This window comes from Zeus faber (assembly GCF_960531495.2).
Source record: "Zeus faber genome assembly, chromosome: 22".
Classification (NCBI taxonomy): Eukaryota; Metazoa; Chordata; class Actinopteri; order Zeiformes; family Zeidae; genus Zeus; species Zeus faber.
Genome location: NC_137209.1, coordinates 17,087,760 through 17,104,846, shown reverse-complemented (window position 1 = coordinate 17,104,846; position 17,087 = coordinate 17,087,760). Strand labels below are relative to the sequence as shown.

Below are 17,087 nucleotides of genomic sequence, written 5' to 3'. Positions count from 1 at the left end.
TCGACTTTTACACTTTTTACAAGTATTTCTTTCCGTTTTTTATCATAATGTCCGCCAAAAAAGCATCGGCAGTTATCGCTTACGGCCGTGATGCAGTCGTGGATATAAAAACTTCCCTCAAAGAACAACTCTGGGACTTTTTATCCGTGGAACTAGAGTGGCCGACTGAAATTTTACGCGCGAACACTAACAACAACAAAAACGGAGCCGCTGTTCCACGAGCGGACCCACGGAGGAAGCTGTAACGGGTGTGCTTAGGACCCAATTGCAGCACAAAGACAGGCAGGGATATTTGGTAATGTCTTTTATTTGTAGAGCAGACAGAAGACAGGCAGGGAGCAGGCAGGATACATTGTCGGGGACAGGCAGGTTCGATAACGAGGAGTGCAGACAGAAGACAGGCGGAGTGGCAGGCTGGATACGTGATGGTCATATTGGTGGTGACGAGGGAACTGAAGCGGTGGACGGACCAATCACAGGCTCTGACTGACGAAGACTGGGACATGTTCCAATCAATTTTAAGTGACGTCAGTGAGTTTACGGACGTAGCGGGGAGCTTTGTGGCTACGTTAACAGACAGCATCGTACCCACGGTGAAAGTTCGGATATTGTAGAAATTGTGGGTCGATAAAGCCATCCGCTGCGCTCTGAATGCTTGCACGGCCGCTTACAACGACGGTCTTGTATCCGGAAATATGGACAATTACAAAGCGGAGTCATACAATCTGCAGAGGGCTGTGAAGGACGCTAAATGGACTGTGGAACAAAGGGACACAAGACGCTTGTGGGAGGGGCTGCGGACTATAACAAACGACAGGAGCAGCTCCTCCTACACACCTGACTGTGTGGCCAGGTCCAGCTCCAACACCATTATGAAGTTTGCTGACGACACCATTGTCGTGGGCCTGATCACCGACTGCGAGAGAAGGCCTACCGCGAGGAGGTGACTGACCAGTCACTCTGGTGCCAGGACAACAGCCTCCACCTGAATGTCAGCAAAAGGAGGTGATTGTGGACTGTAGGCGATGATTACAACAGAGGACGCACGTGCCCTTGGTGATAAATGGGACTTCTGTCGACAGGGTGAGCAGCTTCAAATACCTGGGAGTCCACATCACAGAGGACTTAACATGGACTTTACAAACAGACGCTCTGGTGAGGAAGGCGAGGCAGTGTCTTTACCACCTCAGGCAGCTGAGGAAATTCCGAGTCTCGTGAGGATCCTCAAGTCCTTCTACTCTGGAGCGGTGGAGAGAATCCTGACAGGCAACATCACTGCTTGGTTTGGGAACTGTACTGCTCACGACAGGCGGGCCCTGCAGAGGGTGGTGCGTTCAGCTGAACGTACCACTGGAACTACACTCCCCTCCCTGCAGGACTTATACACCAGAAGGTGTAGTAGCAGAGCCCACAGGATCATGACGGATCCTCACCACCCCAACAACGGGCTGTTCCAGCTGCTACGGTCAGGCAAGCGCCTCCACAGTCACACAGCAAGAACAGAGAGACTGAGATGGAGTTTTTTCCCGCACGCCATATGAACTGGCTTAATGCTGACCTCACCAGGGGTCCTCACTGAGCCACACACACAGGCTCCACTACCTTATTGTACTGTATGTAGCATACTGTACTGCATACTGTGTCTCTGTTCTGGGTTGTTCGGTGTTACCGTATTGCTGCGCCGTACTGTTGTATACTGTGCTGTATATCTCACAAACGCTACCTAACTTTATTCACATGCCACTTTAATGCACATATCTGTATATACATAATTAGCCTATGCCATATACATAAGCCTATTCCCTTTATCTATTCTATTTTATTTTATTCTATATATTTTTATTTTATTCTATAGTATTCGACTTACTGCATTACATTTTAGGAATCAGTTAGTTGGTCCAGTAGAAATTCTTAGGTAGCTACTTCAGTCTAGGATATATTGTGTGTAATCACCGGGTGCGGTGCATTGACATTTCACTGCATATATGTATGAAAGTACGTATATGTATGTGACGAATAAACCTCTTGAATCTTGAATCTTGATGTAGGTAAGGGTCGGCATTAACACGCCGTGACCTTCTGCCACACGCTCACCAGGATGAAGACACCGGTCACAGCCATTATCATTAAATTGTGTACTGTGTTTCAACAATGGTCTGGCGACAGAATCACAAGCACTTACAATCGCCAAGACCCTACAGCTACGAATCACAGCACCATCTACAGGCCCTTATCCTTCATACTTTCCATTTCATGTATGAACGGCTTCAGGAATGTTTTCATACCTGGCTTAGACTTGTCAAACAAAAGTGAGGACAAAAGGACATGTTCCTTCCTCAAACTAGGAGGTAATTCATTGATAGTGACTTGTATTGGCCACAAGGAACACTGTAATGACTCGAACACAGAAAATCCATCACAATGCCAAAGTAAGGAAAGAGCCCATCTTCCAATGGTGCCATTTTGAATACAGCCCCTCATGATGTCCCCATCAAAAATGTCTTGAATGTCTCATCCCACACCCAGGAATCTTTGTTTATATTTGTTTGCTGTGGTTCTCAAGTACATCTTTCAGTTGAGCAGCTCGTAAAAAATGAATAAAAAAGGACCTTTTCCTAAGATTTAAGGTGTTGTTGAAAGGCTGTTCGCATTCTGGACACATATCAACCAAAGCAGTCCTTACAAATGTACTCATGGCAAGATTTACAGTAGAAGTGGATCTCAAAACCATTAACTAACTTCTTATCGTCTGAATATTTGTATGGTTCTATTTTGAAATAAGCAGAAGCAAAAAAGTTATTTCTTCATAAGTATTTTATTGTAGGATAAAGATTTTGATGTGATTCCTCTTGTAGCTTGTGGAGCCTGATCTCAGATCAGGTCATTTGGTCTCCTCTACTGACCTAAATATGTTATTTTCTTGGAAATGGGAATGGTCTTAAATTGATTTAGCCTTTATTTGACAAGAATGAAAATGTTAATTGATTTTATTGGAGATCAATACAATCAAACACCTATTCCTCACAGACACAAGCAACAGATAACCAGACTGGGTCATAACTGTAGTTGAGTTTGATGTGATTCCACAATAGCTCGATGACGACGAAACCAGTTCTCAGTCATTTGCTTCCGTCTCGTGGCTGAGAGATGTAACGCACAAACCTTTCCACGACAAATTCCTTGTTTTGGGAAAATATATTTGTTGAGTCTGATTATGATTGTCTAGCACATTTGTGTAGTGCAGTTCAAACAAAAGTATAATTCAAAAGGCAAGAAAGCAGTGTCACAAAGTGTCGCTTCTTCTGGATTTATCTTTTTTCCAATTTCAGTTAGCAGGCCAGGTCCAGGTGACATAAAAGGCCAATATGGATCATAATGTAAGAGTAAATCTGACATGTGTTTTGGCACTAAGCCATTGAGAGATTTCGAATCAAGCATCAATTCAGTGACACGCTGGAGGAAGGTGCAGAGACCGGAGGACTGGTGTAATGTGTTTGGTTTCCTAAATATATATGAAATTTAATGTACATTAAAGATAGAAGAGTCCGAGGCCCTTTTCTTCTCCTTGAGGAGAGCCTTCATATCCGGAGTTATCCAGGGTTTGCTGTTGGGAAAACAATGTACAGTCCTGGTGGGTACAGTGTTTTGATGTATGAAGTTGATGTAATCCGTGATACAGTCAGTGAGATCGTCGATGTCACTGAGACATCGACGATCTCACTGACGGAGGGTGGTCTCGACGGAGGGTGGCAGATGAACACTCATGGTTTAATGAGATAGCGCATGTATTTTGAGGTCAAATTAAACAATTCACTGCATTATTTTATCTTATTTATCAAGACACTGTGAAACCAGCTCAAAAGAAAATGTCTATGTTTATATTGATATATATGTTATATAACAAAATAATTATATGTTAAGTATATATGTTATAAAAGTATATGTTTATGAAATTCATCTTGTTCTATCCTTAAGGCAGTCGTTACGTATTTATTTTAATAGTCCATCCCCTGTACATTTTGGTTGGATTTTATTTAACTCTGCCAACAATGTGTAAATATGTTGCATACACTGAATATTTTGTTTGAGCTTTGTCACTTCAATCCCACGTCCACCGTCAAGCTTAGAATTCAGAGATTAATGTAAGAAATCTGACTTCATTCTCAGCATATAAATAATAATAAATATAATAATAAGTATTACTATTGTTTCTAAAATCAAAAATCATGATCTACACTATTGTTAATTGGTTTTTATATTTTATATACATACATATTAATTAATATAGAATAATACCCATTTGCTTTTTATATTTAATTTCAAAACATCCTGTGACCACAGCACCAGTTGACCAAAGTTCTAATTCTTTGATTTGAAAATTTTGTCTTAATTCTCAATATGTGATGACTTTTTGAAATTATAAACCTTGCATAAACCTATAAGTACTTCCGATCAATGAGTTCATTGTCGATAAGACTGTATGAATTAAATTGAGCAGCAGTAGGATATATAAATATGGATAGAATCGCTCATATCTGAAGGATTAACAGAGAAAGACACTTGACGTGGTTCAATGTCTCAACATCTTTGCAAACGATCAGTGTCCTAAATGGTGGGATGAATATTACCTGATAAAGTAAGATTAGACAACAAACACCTCCATGTTCCTCATCCTCTTCATCACTCATTTGTTTTGAATTAAAGTTGTTTCATCATCACTATTTTATTTGTAATGTAACAAATTAAGGAAATGAAGGTTGAGGTGAAGGTTCTCCCATCACCGCCGCTGCATGTGTGTTTAAAGGCGAGGAGAAAGTGTATGTTTAATCGATCACACATCGGACTGGAGGACTCATTTCACCTCCTGTCCCTTGTCCAACATCTTTACTAAATGGGCAACATTTGTTTTTGTTCTAGTTTTCAGTTTAAATCGTTTAAAAAGACAAAATACAAACCAGCGGACATGTGATGTCAACCTTTCCATGCTGCAAAACGCAGCTTTTCAGTGTCCGTTACAACAACGCTTCGATTCCCGGAACTAAATGCACATTTTTATTGAACGGTAACAAGTTGTCTTTGTGTCCGTTACACGTTATAGCCCCAGAACTCACTGGATCCGTGTATTTTATCCCCAAAAGTCTGCGGAGAAAACACAAAGTGAGGAGACGTTTCTGCCGCAGCGCGAACAACTCCACGGGTTGAGTCTCTGCGGTTCTCATGGTGTATTTAAGTCCAGCCCCCGCCTCGTTCCAGCCTCAATCTGCTCAGACTCCACAGAGAACTTTGTCAATCCGCCTGAAGAGAAGGAACAATGGCAGAAGTCGCTCCAGCCGCTCCGGTCAAAGCCCCCAAGAAGAAGGCTCCTGCTCCCAAGAAGACAGGACCCAGCGTGAGAGACATGATCGTCAAAGCGGTGTCCGCTTCCAAGGAGCGTAGCGGCGTCTCTCTGGCCGCCGTCAAGAAGGCTCTGGCCGCCGACGGCTACGACGTGGAGAAGAACAACTCCCGTGTCAAAATCGCCGTCAAGAGCCTGGTGCGTAAAGAAACCCTGGTCCAGGTCAAGGGGAGCGGAGCCTCCGGATCCTTCAAGATCAACAAGGCGGACACCAAGAAGCCCGCTAAGAAAGCCGTCGCTCCCAAAGCCAAGAAGCCCGCTGCAGCCAGGAAGCCCGCTGCGGCCAAGAAGCCCATCAAGAGTCCAGCTAAGAAGGCTACAGCCGCCAAGAAGTCGCCCAAGAAAGCCAAGAAGCCACCTGCCAAGAGCCCCAAGAAGGCGGCTAAAAGCCCCAAGAAGCTGCCAAAAAGCCCCAAGAAAGTAGCCAAGAAATCCGCTGCAGCCAAGAAGGCTCCAGCTAAGAAAGCTCCAGCGAAGAAGGCTGCTAAGCCCAAAGCAGCCAAGAAGGCAGCTCCCAAGAAGAAGTAAATTCATTTCATCCTGCAAAACACACACAAAGGCTCTTTTCAGAGCCACCCACACCCTCATAGAGAGCTCTTCTACAACGACTGTTGATGGACAAATTGACATGTTACAAAAAAATCACAATAAATCCATATTCAATAGAGAATTCATTGTAAGCTCAACTAATGTGGAGCCTGTACAGAGAACCATCGAAATAATTATAGTATGTAATATATATAAAAATACTTTACAATTATTATTCCTATTCAACGGATATTACAATTCTAATAAATAATACTATTTATATACATATGAATAAATTATTTAAAAAAACGTTTATCATTTATAAACTATAAAATGAATGTTCATTGATCATTATTCATTTCGCAGTTACTTAAGTTGATGTGATAGTAAAACCTTTCACTTCATATATTTTCTTTATAATTACATTAGGATATAATAAATATTGTTCTTAACTCCATGACACATATTTTACATATATAACATCAGTGTTTCTAGAAAATATCTTGATAAACCAAATAAAAAACTTCAACCATTCAATGTGTTTTGGCGCAACTTTCATGAATCACGGTCACGTTACAACCCATGGACCAATCAGCACACAGCACGAGCGCCGCAGGGACTATAAATATCTCAGCTCCACGACTGCGCCTCATTCTTGTCTCCAAACCGCTCGAGAGAAACTTCAACCATGGCCAGGACCAAGCAGACCGCCCGTAAATCCACCGGAGGAAAGGCTCCCAGGAAGCAGCTTGCCACCAAAGCTGCCCGTAAGAGCGCCCCGGCCACCGGCGGCGTCAAGAAGCCTCACCGTTACAGGCCCGGTACCGTGGCTCTCAGAGAGATCCGTCGTTACCAGAAATCCACCGAGCTGCTCATCCGCAAGCTGCCCTTCCAGCGCCTGGTCAGAGAGATCGCTCAGGACTTCAAGACCGACCTGCGCTTCCAGAGCTCCGCCGTCATGGCTCTTCAGGAGGCCAGCGAGGCTTACCTGGTCGGTCTGTTCGAGGACACCAACCTGTGCGCCATCCACGCCAAGCGAGTCACCATCATGCCCAAGGACATCCAGCTGGCCCGCCGCATCCGCGGAGAGCGCGCCTAGATTCAACCACAACACTCCACCGCAAACGGCTCTTTTAAGAGCCACCACACCGTCTTCAAAGAGCTTTAATCAGTGCAAAGTCGACACGTCAAACTAATTAGTCGAATGTAAAAAGGCTCCTTCACGAATCCATGTGTTCGGGTGAACAAAACATTTTTTGGGCTGGGATAATGACTTAATATCTGTTTTTTCATTCTGGAAATTGTCTACTGTCTGACCCACATCAATACATTGGTCTAATCCGCGCGCACCTGCGTCACACCATGTCTATTATTGGATTTTGCAGGAATAATGTTGGGACCTGGTTTTCTCAATCCAATGGTGTTTCCTTCTCAATAGCGTTAAATTGATGTGTATTTCATGAATAATAGCTTCCATTGTTTGTTTCAAACTGCTCCAATTCGGGAAACAGTATACAATTGATTGAAACACATTTAAACTTACTTTAACATAAAACTCGTGAAAGAAGTCTTTCAATTTCATTTTTGTTGTTCAATGATTCTCTCATAATCCGAAGCCTGCTCTGTCTCATATCGTGTGATTGGTTTTATTTATGTTTGAAAAACCAATTTTTTTGTACATTTATTCTGTAGATTTCTGTCCGTTTATACTGGAGATAATATGTAAATCATTTCTCGAAGTATTTACTTTGTGATAGATATCAAACATGCGAGTGTTGAGGGGAAAAATGGCACGGTTTAGTAAAAGTCATTTCAAATCAAACACAAACAACGGTTTAATGAACAATAATGTGAAGAAAATGTTTGAAAACCCACGTATTTGAATATTTTGTTTTCTGTACATTTGTGTGTCATTGTCTAACAGCGCTGGGTTCGGGCGGGATTTTTAAATAATAATTTATCCAATCAGCAACGGGAGCGTGTCAGCGTCCTCAGTTTGGACCAATCACATGACGCAGCGAGCGCCGGGGTCTCTGTTATATTGTCATATACCACATCAACGTCACATAATCCAGGTCGTTTGGAAGCTCTGCAAGTATTTCTCTGACACCAATCACAACCATTATGTTTAATATTAGTGTAATATTTATGCTCCATTCAAACATTCTGTATATGTTTAATCAGTGTTCAAATTATGTAATGTTTTTGTCTGCTACTTTTGGCAAAGTTTTCAGATGACACACCAGCTGCCCAGCACTGGACCAATCCGGACACAGCGCGAGTTGCGTCGTGGACAATTTGAACTCTTAGTATTTTGAATGTTCTCAAATCCATGTAATTCTACCAAAAGCTTCCAAAATATCACATTTAAATGTTAACATTGCAATGCACCTGTTTCCCCGTTTGTTTGTTTAAATATACACTGTATCTTGTCTTCCTCGGCCCACAATCATTCACTTGACTAATCTTAAATACTTTAACTTTTTTTGAAATAAAACACTTATGATGAAACATTTAGTTAAGTCATTAAATGTTTAAAAAATGAATTATAAAGATCCCATCTTGTTCCTCATTCTCATTTTCAATGAAAAAGAGCATGTTATTGAAATTGCTCTCACATGATAACCATGTACTGCATTCATCTTATTAGAAGTATTTTTTAATTTGGGTTGTCTCCCAAATTGGAGCCTTTCTGAGTTTGCATGTTCTCCCCGTGCTCACATGGGGTTTCCTCCACCTCACGTCAGTAAGGACCCCCACCAAAAACATGCACCCATCATCGTCTGACCAGCGATGGACAATTATCACCTGGTCCCCGGGCGTGTCCACGTATGCTGCCCACTGCTCCTGGCTGTGCCCCCGGAGGAAGGACAAGCCAGGATGGGTCAAATGCAGAGGATCCATTTCCCCGGCCACCATCCAAAGCGTGTGCGCGTGTGTGTGTGCAAGCATGTGTTGTAGTGTGGTGTGTTGCGTGACTAATAAAGACTGTTTCTTCTTCAAAAGGCAATTTACAGATATATGTTTTCAAACCTCAAGTATGTGTTCTCGTCGTCGAAACCAACTGGCGCATGCCCAGTGTGGCTTGCAGACTCTACCCAATCACTTTGAGGGAGTCATAGAGACTAATTTGCATCTAGATCCTATAAATTAAGCAGCACCGCCATAATGCAGCTCATTGATACACTGTGTCTCTGTACCGTTATCATGCCTGAACCCGCCAAGTCAGCGCCCAAGAAGGGCTCCAAGAAAGCCGTGTCGAAGACCCCCAGCAAGACCGGCAAGAAGCGCCGCAAGACCAGGAAGGAGAGCTACGCCATCTACGTGTACAAGGTGCTGAAGCAGGTCCACCCCGACACCGGGATCTCCTCCAAGGCCATGGGCATCATGAACTCGTTCGTCAACGACATCTTCGAGCGCATCGCCGGTGAGGCCTCTCGCCTGGCCCACTACAACAAGCGCTCCACCATCACGTCCAGGGAGATCCAGACCGCCGTCCGCCTGCTGCTCCCCGGAGAGCTGGCCAAGCACGCCGTGTCCGAGGGCACCAAGGCCGTCACCAAGTACACCAGCTCCAAGTAATCTGCGCTGTCAACCTCACAAAACAAAGGTCCTTTTCAGGACCACCCACCCTGTCCAACAAAGGCTTTTCCGTTACTCAATAGTCACATGATTTGTGGCTATACATTAACTTTTATATTGTACACACATCAAACAGTTGACTGTCATCTAAAATCAATGTCATTCAACTAAGAATTATGTTTTGACATTAACCTCTGGTGGGCAGAGTTATACCTCTGGTATAACTTTGGCATGAAACTATTGCAAAATGGAGTTGTCCTTACGTATTTGTTTCTGACTTTATTTCTCTGAAATTGAAAAAGCTATAGTCTTTATGAAACAGTTATAATATAATTGAATATAATATTTAAACCAATTACTGTATGCTATAGCAAATTAATATAATACCATGAGAATAAACGAAGCAGTACAGGATTCATGGATCTTAATTCATTTATATGTTCTACTACAGAAATTAAATGAGTAGCAGAATAGAGTTGCATCCATAAAATAAATAGAAATCAGTCTCAGATTTTACGGGGAGGATTTTGTGATGAGAGTTCATTTTATATTATAAATGCAAGCTGATTACTTGCGTAAATATACAGTGGAAAAGTTATACTTATAGTTTTGTCATTGTTCTTATATATATATATATATATATATAGTGACAGAGTACTTAATTAACATCATTAATTGCCTAATTATGTATAATTAGAAATGTATTCACTCATAACATTTAATTATCTTTTTCTTTTTACAATTTATTTATAACAATACATTTGTTATCAAACAAAAGCACTGGGTGGAAAGTGTCCCAAATAGTCAAAACCAAACATATACTCCCACAAATCTCAATCTTCATCATCTTTACAATTCATCGAAAACAAAACATATGTAACGCTGCAGGTTCAACAAATACTGAATTCTTCTGTCTTCCACATTCATGTTTGACATTAAAACGCACAACACAAAATCAATTCTGAGAAATACATCATTAACATAAATTGATCATAATGCAGTCAAGTGGACTTTAACCATGTATAGTGTAATAAAATCCATGTATCATACCATTCTTAGTTTTAAAACACTGGGAACTTCAGTCATGTTTGGATTGTGAGAAATTTATAATCAAGTGAAATATATAATAGGATTGTGATGGGAGACTATTACAATAGTATGTCCAAAGTATTGTCTCTTTATTGCATAGAGCAGATGGTGATTTATTCTGCCTTCCGTTTAGCATGCATTTGTGTTCAATATGTACCTCGTTCCACACAAAACCTAAAAAGGAAGTTCTTTACAGTGTACGTGGGGGGCCCTGAAAAGGGCCTTTGTTTGGTGGAGCTGTTGCAGAGTTTAACCGCCGAAGCCGTACAGGGTGCGTCCCTGCCTCTTCAGGGCATAGACCACATCCATGGCGGTGACGGTCTTTCTCTTGGCGTGCTCGGTGTAGGTGACGGCGTCACGGATGACGTTCTCCAGGAACACCTTGAGAACACCGCGGGTCTCCTCATAGATCAGACCGGAGATACGCTTCACGCCGCCGCGGCGAGCCAGGCGGCGGATAGCGGGCTTGGTGATTCCCTGGATGTTATCGCGGAGAACTTTGCGGTGACGCTTGGCGCCTCCTTTGCCGAGTCCCTTGCCTCCTTTACCGCGACCGCTCATGTTTGCAGAGAGTAGAACAAGCTGTAGTGACTCCCTGTCCGTCAGTCCGTGTTGTTAAAGCTTCACAGCGGACGTAGAGGAGGCCACACTGGCCCTACGCTGCAGGTCTACAAACATGGTTTCGTCTTTCCGCTGAGAAATGATCAATAGGACAAGACTGTTCTGTTCCAACTGCCATCAGTACTTTATTTGAACATGAAATACAGTTATATCTGAAAAATAAACAATATCTGATAATGATAATATTACAGACAAAATGTTGTTCTTCCTCTTTTCAATCAGTTACTACTATTTTTCCTTAGGAATTTAGCCACTTCATTTAAAAAAAACCTCCCAATACAATTAGCATTTTCACATTGTTCTTTGTTCCATTTGAATTTGATACATTTCACATTTCATTAGTAACATTTCTATGTTGCAGAACTGACTTATTAGTTTCCAGTGTGATGTCTTTTGACAAATCAGATAAGGGCAGAAGGAAAACCAAAGTATATGATTCTGATCCATCTACAATTCTACTAAAACATAACTTTATTGTATGAACCATACAAATGTATAATAAAATGTCATGATGTAAACTATAAAGCATTATTCCACGGATGTATTTAATTTCACTAAATACATAATTACACCCTGTGTGTGTGTGTGTGTGTGTGTGTGTGTGTGTGTGTGTGTGTGTGTGTGTGTGTGTGTGTGTGTCCCTCACTACATTTTAAACAGTTTACCATGAAGATGTATTATAAACATGTTCAAACACATTGGAACTTTGTCTTAATGAGTTGAATTTGATGACAAACGCTGATGGTTTTTCCCCAATATCTTGAAGCCTCTGAGGCCCGTCCACGATGATTTACAGCCATCTAGTGGCGGAGACGTGTAACTACATGGAACTTACATAGAGAAAATAAATTAATTTTGAAAAGTAACAGTTCTTGAAATGGAACTTCAAAATGAAAGGAGGGTGAGGGGGATTAATGAATAACGAATGAATAACGAATGAATTTGTTTGTGGGGTATTTAATTTGAAATGGACAAGGGCCTATTTGAGTGAAGTTCTGGTTTGTGACGTTCTGCAGAATGCCCAGATCTACTTGGCACGGCCCACTACTGAAGAAGAAGAAGAATCTTTAATTGTCACGCAACACACTACACTACAACTTATACAGACACACATGTACATGCTTTGGATGGTGGCCAGTGGAATGAGGCCCCTGCATTTGACCCATCTTGGCCTGCAATCTTTTTTGCCCCTCGCTCTCCTGTGGGTGATCGACATAGACAGAGACATAGAGAGAGAGAGGAAGAGAGACACTTCTGACAAGAAGACTCCTCCAGGGTTGCCAGGTCTCGTGTGCAAAAACCAGTATAGTTCCTCCAAAAACTTTGTCTCTGGTTCATTGTCAGAAGGGTCTTTTTCTCTTTATCTGGAGGGATGGTGGCTCAGGCGGTAGAGCTGGTGGTCTAGTGATCCAAAGGTTGCTGGTTCAATCCCAGACTCCTCCTGCTAGCATGCTGTAGTGACTTAACCCCTAATTGCTCCTGATGGCTGCGTCCGTCGGTGTTTGAACAATTGTAAGTCGCTTTGGATAAAAGCGTCTGCAAAATGTAATGTAATCTGGGCAGCAATGGTAGAAAGTTCAGTGCAACAATTATTTGAACATCACCAAAAAGTAAATGTCTTTTGACAGATTTTTTGCCAAGAAGATGACTGCAACACTCTCTGCGACATAAATATTCATGCGTCTCTGGATGTCAGCGCATAGTAGAAATGTATGGCATCTGTCTGGGGACACACTGGGTGCCATTAAAGTAAAGCATTAGATTGTGATTATAAACTCCAAAAATAAAAGCATATATGCACCACAATGGACCCATAACTTCACAGTCTTAAAGAAATTATTAATTTGATGAACATTAAAGCTGACATGTTCCTTACCGTACAATGATTCTACCTGGATTACAAACTTGTGTAAAGCAAGATCAGCCTTTTCAAAGCATATCCAAGGAATGTTGGACATAAGGAGCATATACATGACATAAACCAGACGTACCCATCGATTAATATACTGTGAAGCCAATACACCTTTATGAACAATCACAGAATAGTACAGAAGCCAACTTTTGAATTAGGAAGTTTTCCAAAATATGCCACAATTACTGTATATGTTTATGAAAAAAATCATCTTGTTCTAACCTTAATGCAGTAGCTATGTATTTATTTAAATAGTCCATCCCCTGTACATTGCTGTTCTTCCAACAATTGGAATATGTCGAATACATTGAATATTTAGTTTGAGCTTTGTCACTTCAATTTAAGATCTCCGCCGTCAATCTTAGAATTCAGAGATTAATGTAAGAAATCTGAGTTCATTCTCAGTGCATAAATAATAATAATAATAATAATAATAATACATATGATAAGTATAATCATTAGAATAATGAATCTAATTATTATTTGTAAAATTAATAAGCATGATATACACTATTGTTAATTGGTTTGTATATTTTATATACAAAACATTATCAGTTAATATAGAATAATACCCCTTTGCTTTTTATTTTTAATTTCAACACAGCCTCAGTCTGTGACCACAGCAGCAGTAGACCAAGCTTCAAATTATTAGATTTGAATTGAACATTGTCTTAATTCTCAAAATCCTGAGATGAATTTTCCAAATCTTTAATCAGGGATTTACAGATAAAGACGCTTGACATGGTTCAAGGTCTCAACATCTTCGCAAACGATCAGTGTCCTAAATGGTGTGATGAATATTACCTGATAAAGTAAGATTAGACAACAAACACCTCCATGTTCCTCATCCTCTTCATCGCTCATTTGTTTTGAATTAATGTTGTTTCGTCATCACTATTTGATTTGGAAATCCAATGTAATAAATTGAGGAAATGAAGGTTGATCTCCTATCACTGTCGCAGCATGTGTGTTTAAAGGCGAGGAAAAAGTGTGTGTTTAATAGATTACACATCGGACTGGTGGACTCATTTCACCTAATGCCCCATGTCCAATATCTTTTCAAAATGGGCGTCATTTACTTTTGTTCTAGTTTTCAGTTTAAATAGTTTAAAAAGACAAAATACGAACAAGTGGACTGATGAAGTCAACCTTTCCGTGCTGCAAAACGCAGCTTTTCTGTGTCCGTTACAACAACGCTTCGGTCTCCCACACTAAATGTACAATTTTATTGAACGGTAACAAGTTGTATTTGTGTCCGTTACACGTTATAGCCCCAGAACTCACTGGATCCGTGTATTTTATCCCCAAAAGTCAGCGGAGAAAACACAAAGTGAGGAGACGTTTCTGCCGCAGCGGGAACGACTACACGTGTTGAGTCTCTGCGGTTCTCATGGTGTGTTTAAGTCCAGCCCCCGCCTCGTTTCAGCCTCAATCTGCTCAGACTCCACAGTGAACTTTGTCAATCCGCCTGAAGAGAAGGAACAATGGCAGAAGTCGCTCCAGCCGCTCCGGCTACGCCCTCCTCTCCGGCCCCTCAGGCCAAGGTCAACAAGAAGAAGGCTCCCGGTCCAAAGAAGACAGGACCCAGTGTTGGTGCGATGGTCGTCAAAGCGGTGTCCGCTTCCAAGGAGCGTAGCGGCGTCTCTCTGGCCGCCGTCAAGAAGGCTCTGGCTTCCGGGGGCTACGACGTGGAGAAGAACAACTCCCGTGTCAAGATCGCCGTCAAGAGCCTGGTGCTTAAAGGAACCCTGGTCCAGGTCAAGGGGAGCGGAGCCTCCGGGTCCTTCAAGATTAACAAAGCCGACACCAAGAAGCCCGCTCAGAAAGCTGTCGCACCCACCAAGAAGCCCGCTGCAGCCAGGAAGCCCGCTGCGGCCAAGAAGCCCATCAAGAGTCCAGTTAGGAAGGCTACAGCCGCCAAGAAGTCACCCAAGAAAGCCAACAAACCACCCGCCAAGAGCCCCAAGAAGGCGGCTAAAGGTTCCAAGAAGCCCCTTAAAAGCCCCAAGAAAGTAGCCAAGAAATCCCCTGCACCTAAGAAGGCTCCAGCTAAGAAAGCTCCAGCTAAGAAGGCTGCTAAGCCCAAAGCAGCCAAGAAGGCAGCTCCCAAGAAGAAGTAAATTCATTTCAGCCTGCTCCACACACAAAGGCTCTTTTCAGAGCCAACCACACCCTCATAGAGAGCTCTTGTCCAACGACTGTTGATGGACAAATTGACATTTTACAAACGTATCACAATAAATCCATATTCAATAGAAAATTCATTGAAAGCTCAACTAATGTGGAGCCTGTACAGAGAACCATCGAAATTATTTCAGTATATGATAATTCTTGACAGTTATTATCCATAATAAACATATTCCAATGCTCATACATAATAATATGGAATATATATATATGTATGAGTGTTCACATACATGAACACACACATACATACATCTATACATATGTATATAATGAAAATAAAATGTTCATTCATTAAATTATTCATTCGGTTCATAACACATATACACTTTTTTATAATTACATTATAATATAATATAATAAATATTTTTCTTAACTCCATGACACATATTTTACATATATAACATCAGTGTTTCTAGAAAATAACTCGATAAACTCAAATAAAAAACTTCAACCATTCAATGTGTTTTGGCGCAACTTTCATGAATCACGGTCACGTTACAACCCATGGACCAATCAGCACACAGCACGAGCGCCGCAGGGACTATAAATATCTCAGCTCCACGTCTGCGCCTCATTCTTGTCTCCAAACCGCTCGAGAGAAACTTCAACCATGGCCAGGACCAAGCAGACCGCCCGTAAATCCACCGGAGGAAAGGCTCCCAGGAAGCAGCTTGCCACCAAAGCTGCCCGTAAGAGCGCCCCGGCCACCGGCGGCGTCAAGAAGCCTCACCGTTACAGGCCCGGTACCGTGGCTCTCAGAGAGATCCGTCGTTACCAGAAATCCACCGAGCTGCTCATCCGCAAGCTGCCCTTCCAGCGCTTGGTCAGAGAGATCGCTCAGGACTTCAAGACCGACCTGCGCTTCCAGAGCTCCGCCGTCATGGCTCTTCAGGAGGCCAGCGAGGCTTACCTGGTCGGTCTGTTCGAGGACACCAACCTGTGCGCCATCCACGCCAAGAGAGTCACCATCATGCCCAAGGACATCCAGCTGGCCCGCCGCATCCGCGGAGAGCGCGCCTAGACACGACCACCGCGCTCCCACGCAAACGGCTCTTTTAAGAGCCACCACACGTTCCATCAAAAGCTTTACTCCACTAATGTGCGCGCTTCACTATAGATTTAATCACACATAACGTACAACCATGTAAAGCTCCGATTGAAGACCATTGATCGAACACTGTTAAAATGTATCTCTATGGAACATCTAAGGCATTAATCTATTGTAATTACACATACAAGATTTGTTATTTTATTACCAAGACAGCCTCCATGTATATGAAAATGTACATTAAATATGCTTTGAGTTACATTCTGGAATTATCATCAGGGTCTATCGATATAGTGACAGGCACAAAGTCATCTCTATGGTGGGATTATAGAAGAATAATCTTGGGACCTAGTTTACACAATCCGACCTTGTGCGTTTAATGGTATTTCATCATCAATAGCGTTAAATCGATGTGTTTCTGGTCAATTAAATAATCAACACAAAAAATAGTATTAATTTGCAATTTGGGCAACCTCATACAATTAATTGAAAACACATGTATATACTTTTATAATATTAAAGATTTAATGTAAAATCTGAATAATGATCTGTTGCTGAGCACGCTCTGGGTGCATGTCTCATACATTTATATGAGTCATTGGTTTTATTCATGTTTGAAAATCAAATTTTGTTGTATCTTTATTCTGTAGATTTATGCCCCTTTTTACTAAAGATAACAGGTCAATAATTTCATAAATTATGTATTTTGTGATAGATATACAACA

General features: G+C 41.7%; 6 protein-coding genes across 6 annotated transcripts; 5 read left to right on the top strand and 1 right to left on the bottom strand.

Moving 5' to 3' along the window:
* Positions 1–5,287: 5,287 nt before the first annotated feature.
* On the top strand, positions 5,288–5,923 carry LOC307247327 (histone H1-like; the record flags this gene model as incomplete). The annotated part of the gene is made up of 1 exon (XM_080023475.1): positions 5,288–5,923. The coding sequence occupies exon 1, from the start codon at positions 5,312–5,314 to the stop codon at positions 5,921–5,923; it is 612 nt and encodes a 203-aa protein (XP_079879601.1). The 5' UTR covers positions 5,288–5,311.
* Positions 5,924–6,611: 688 nt separating this feature from the next.
* Positions 6,612–7,022, top strand: LOC307247336 (histone H3.2; the record flags this gene model as incomplete). The annotated part of the gene is made up of 1 exon (XM_080023484.1): positions 6,612–7,022. One exon carries the CDS (start codon positions 6,612–6,614, stop codon positions 7,020–7,022), a length of 411 nt encoding a protein of 136 aa, XP_079879610.1.
* Positions 7,023–9,130: 2,108 nt separating this feature from the next.
* LOC307247340 (histone H2B 1/2-like) lies at positions 9,131–9,505 on the top strand (the record flags this gene model as incomplete). Its single annotated transcript, XM_080023488.1, has 1 exon — positions 9,131–9,505. One exon carries the CDS (start codon positions 9,131–9,133, stop codon positions 9,503–9,505), a length of 375 nt encoding a protein of 124 aa, XP_079879614.1.
* A 1,338-nt stretch (positions 9,506–10,843) lies between these two features.
* Positions 10,844–11,155, bottom strand: LOC307247350 (histone H4; the record flags this gene model as incomplete). The annotated part of the gene is made up of 1 exon (XM_080023498.1): positions 10,844–11,155. One exon carries the CDS (start codon positions 11,153–11,155, stop codon positions 10,844–10,846), a length of 312 nt encoding a protein of 103 aa, XP_079879624.1.
* A 3,456-nt stretch (positions 11,156–14,611) lies between these two features.
* Positions 14,612–15,247, top strand: LOC307247326 (histone H1-like; the record flags this gene model as incomplete). Its single annotated transcript, XM_080023474.1, has 1 exon — positions 14,612–15,247. One exon carries the CDS (start codon positions 14,612–14,614, stop codon positions 15,245–15,247), a length of 636 nt encoding a protein of 211 aa, XP_079879600.1.
* A 677-nt stretch (positions 15,248–15,924) lies between these two features.
* Positions 15,925–16,335, top strand: LOC307247335 (histone H3.2; the record flags this gene model as incomplete). The annotated part of the gene is made up of 1 exon (XM_080023483.1): positions 15,925–16,335. The coding sequence occupies one exon, from the start codon at positions 15,925–15,927 to the stop codon at positions 16,333–16,335; it is 411 nt and encodes a 136-aa protein (XP_079879609.1).
* Between the last annotated feature and the right edge of the window lie 752 nt (positions 16,336–17,087).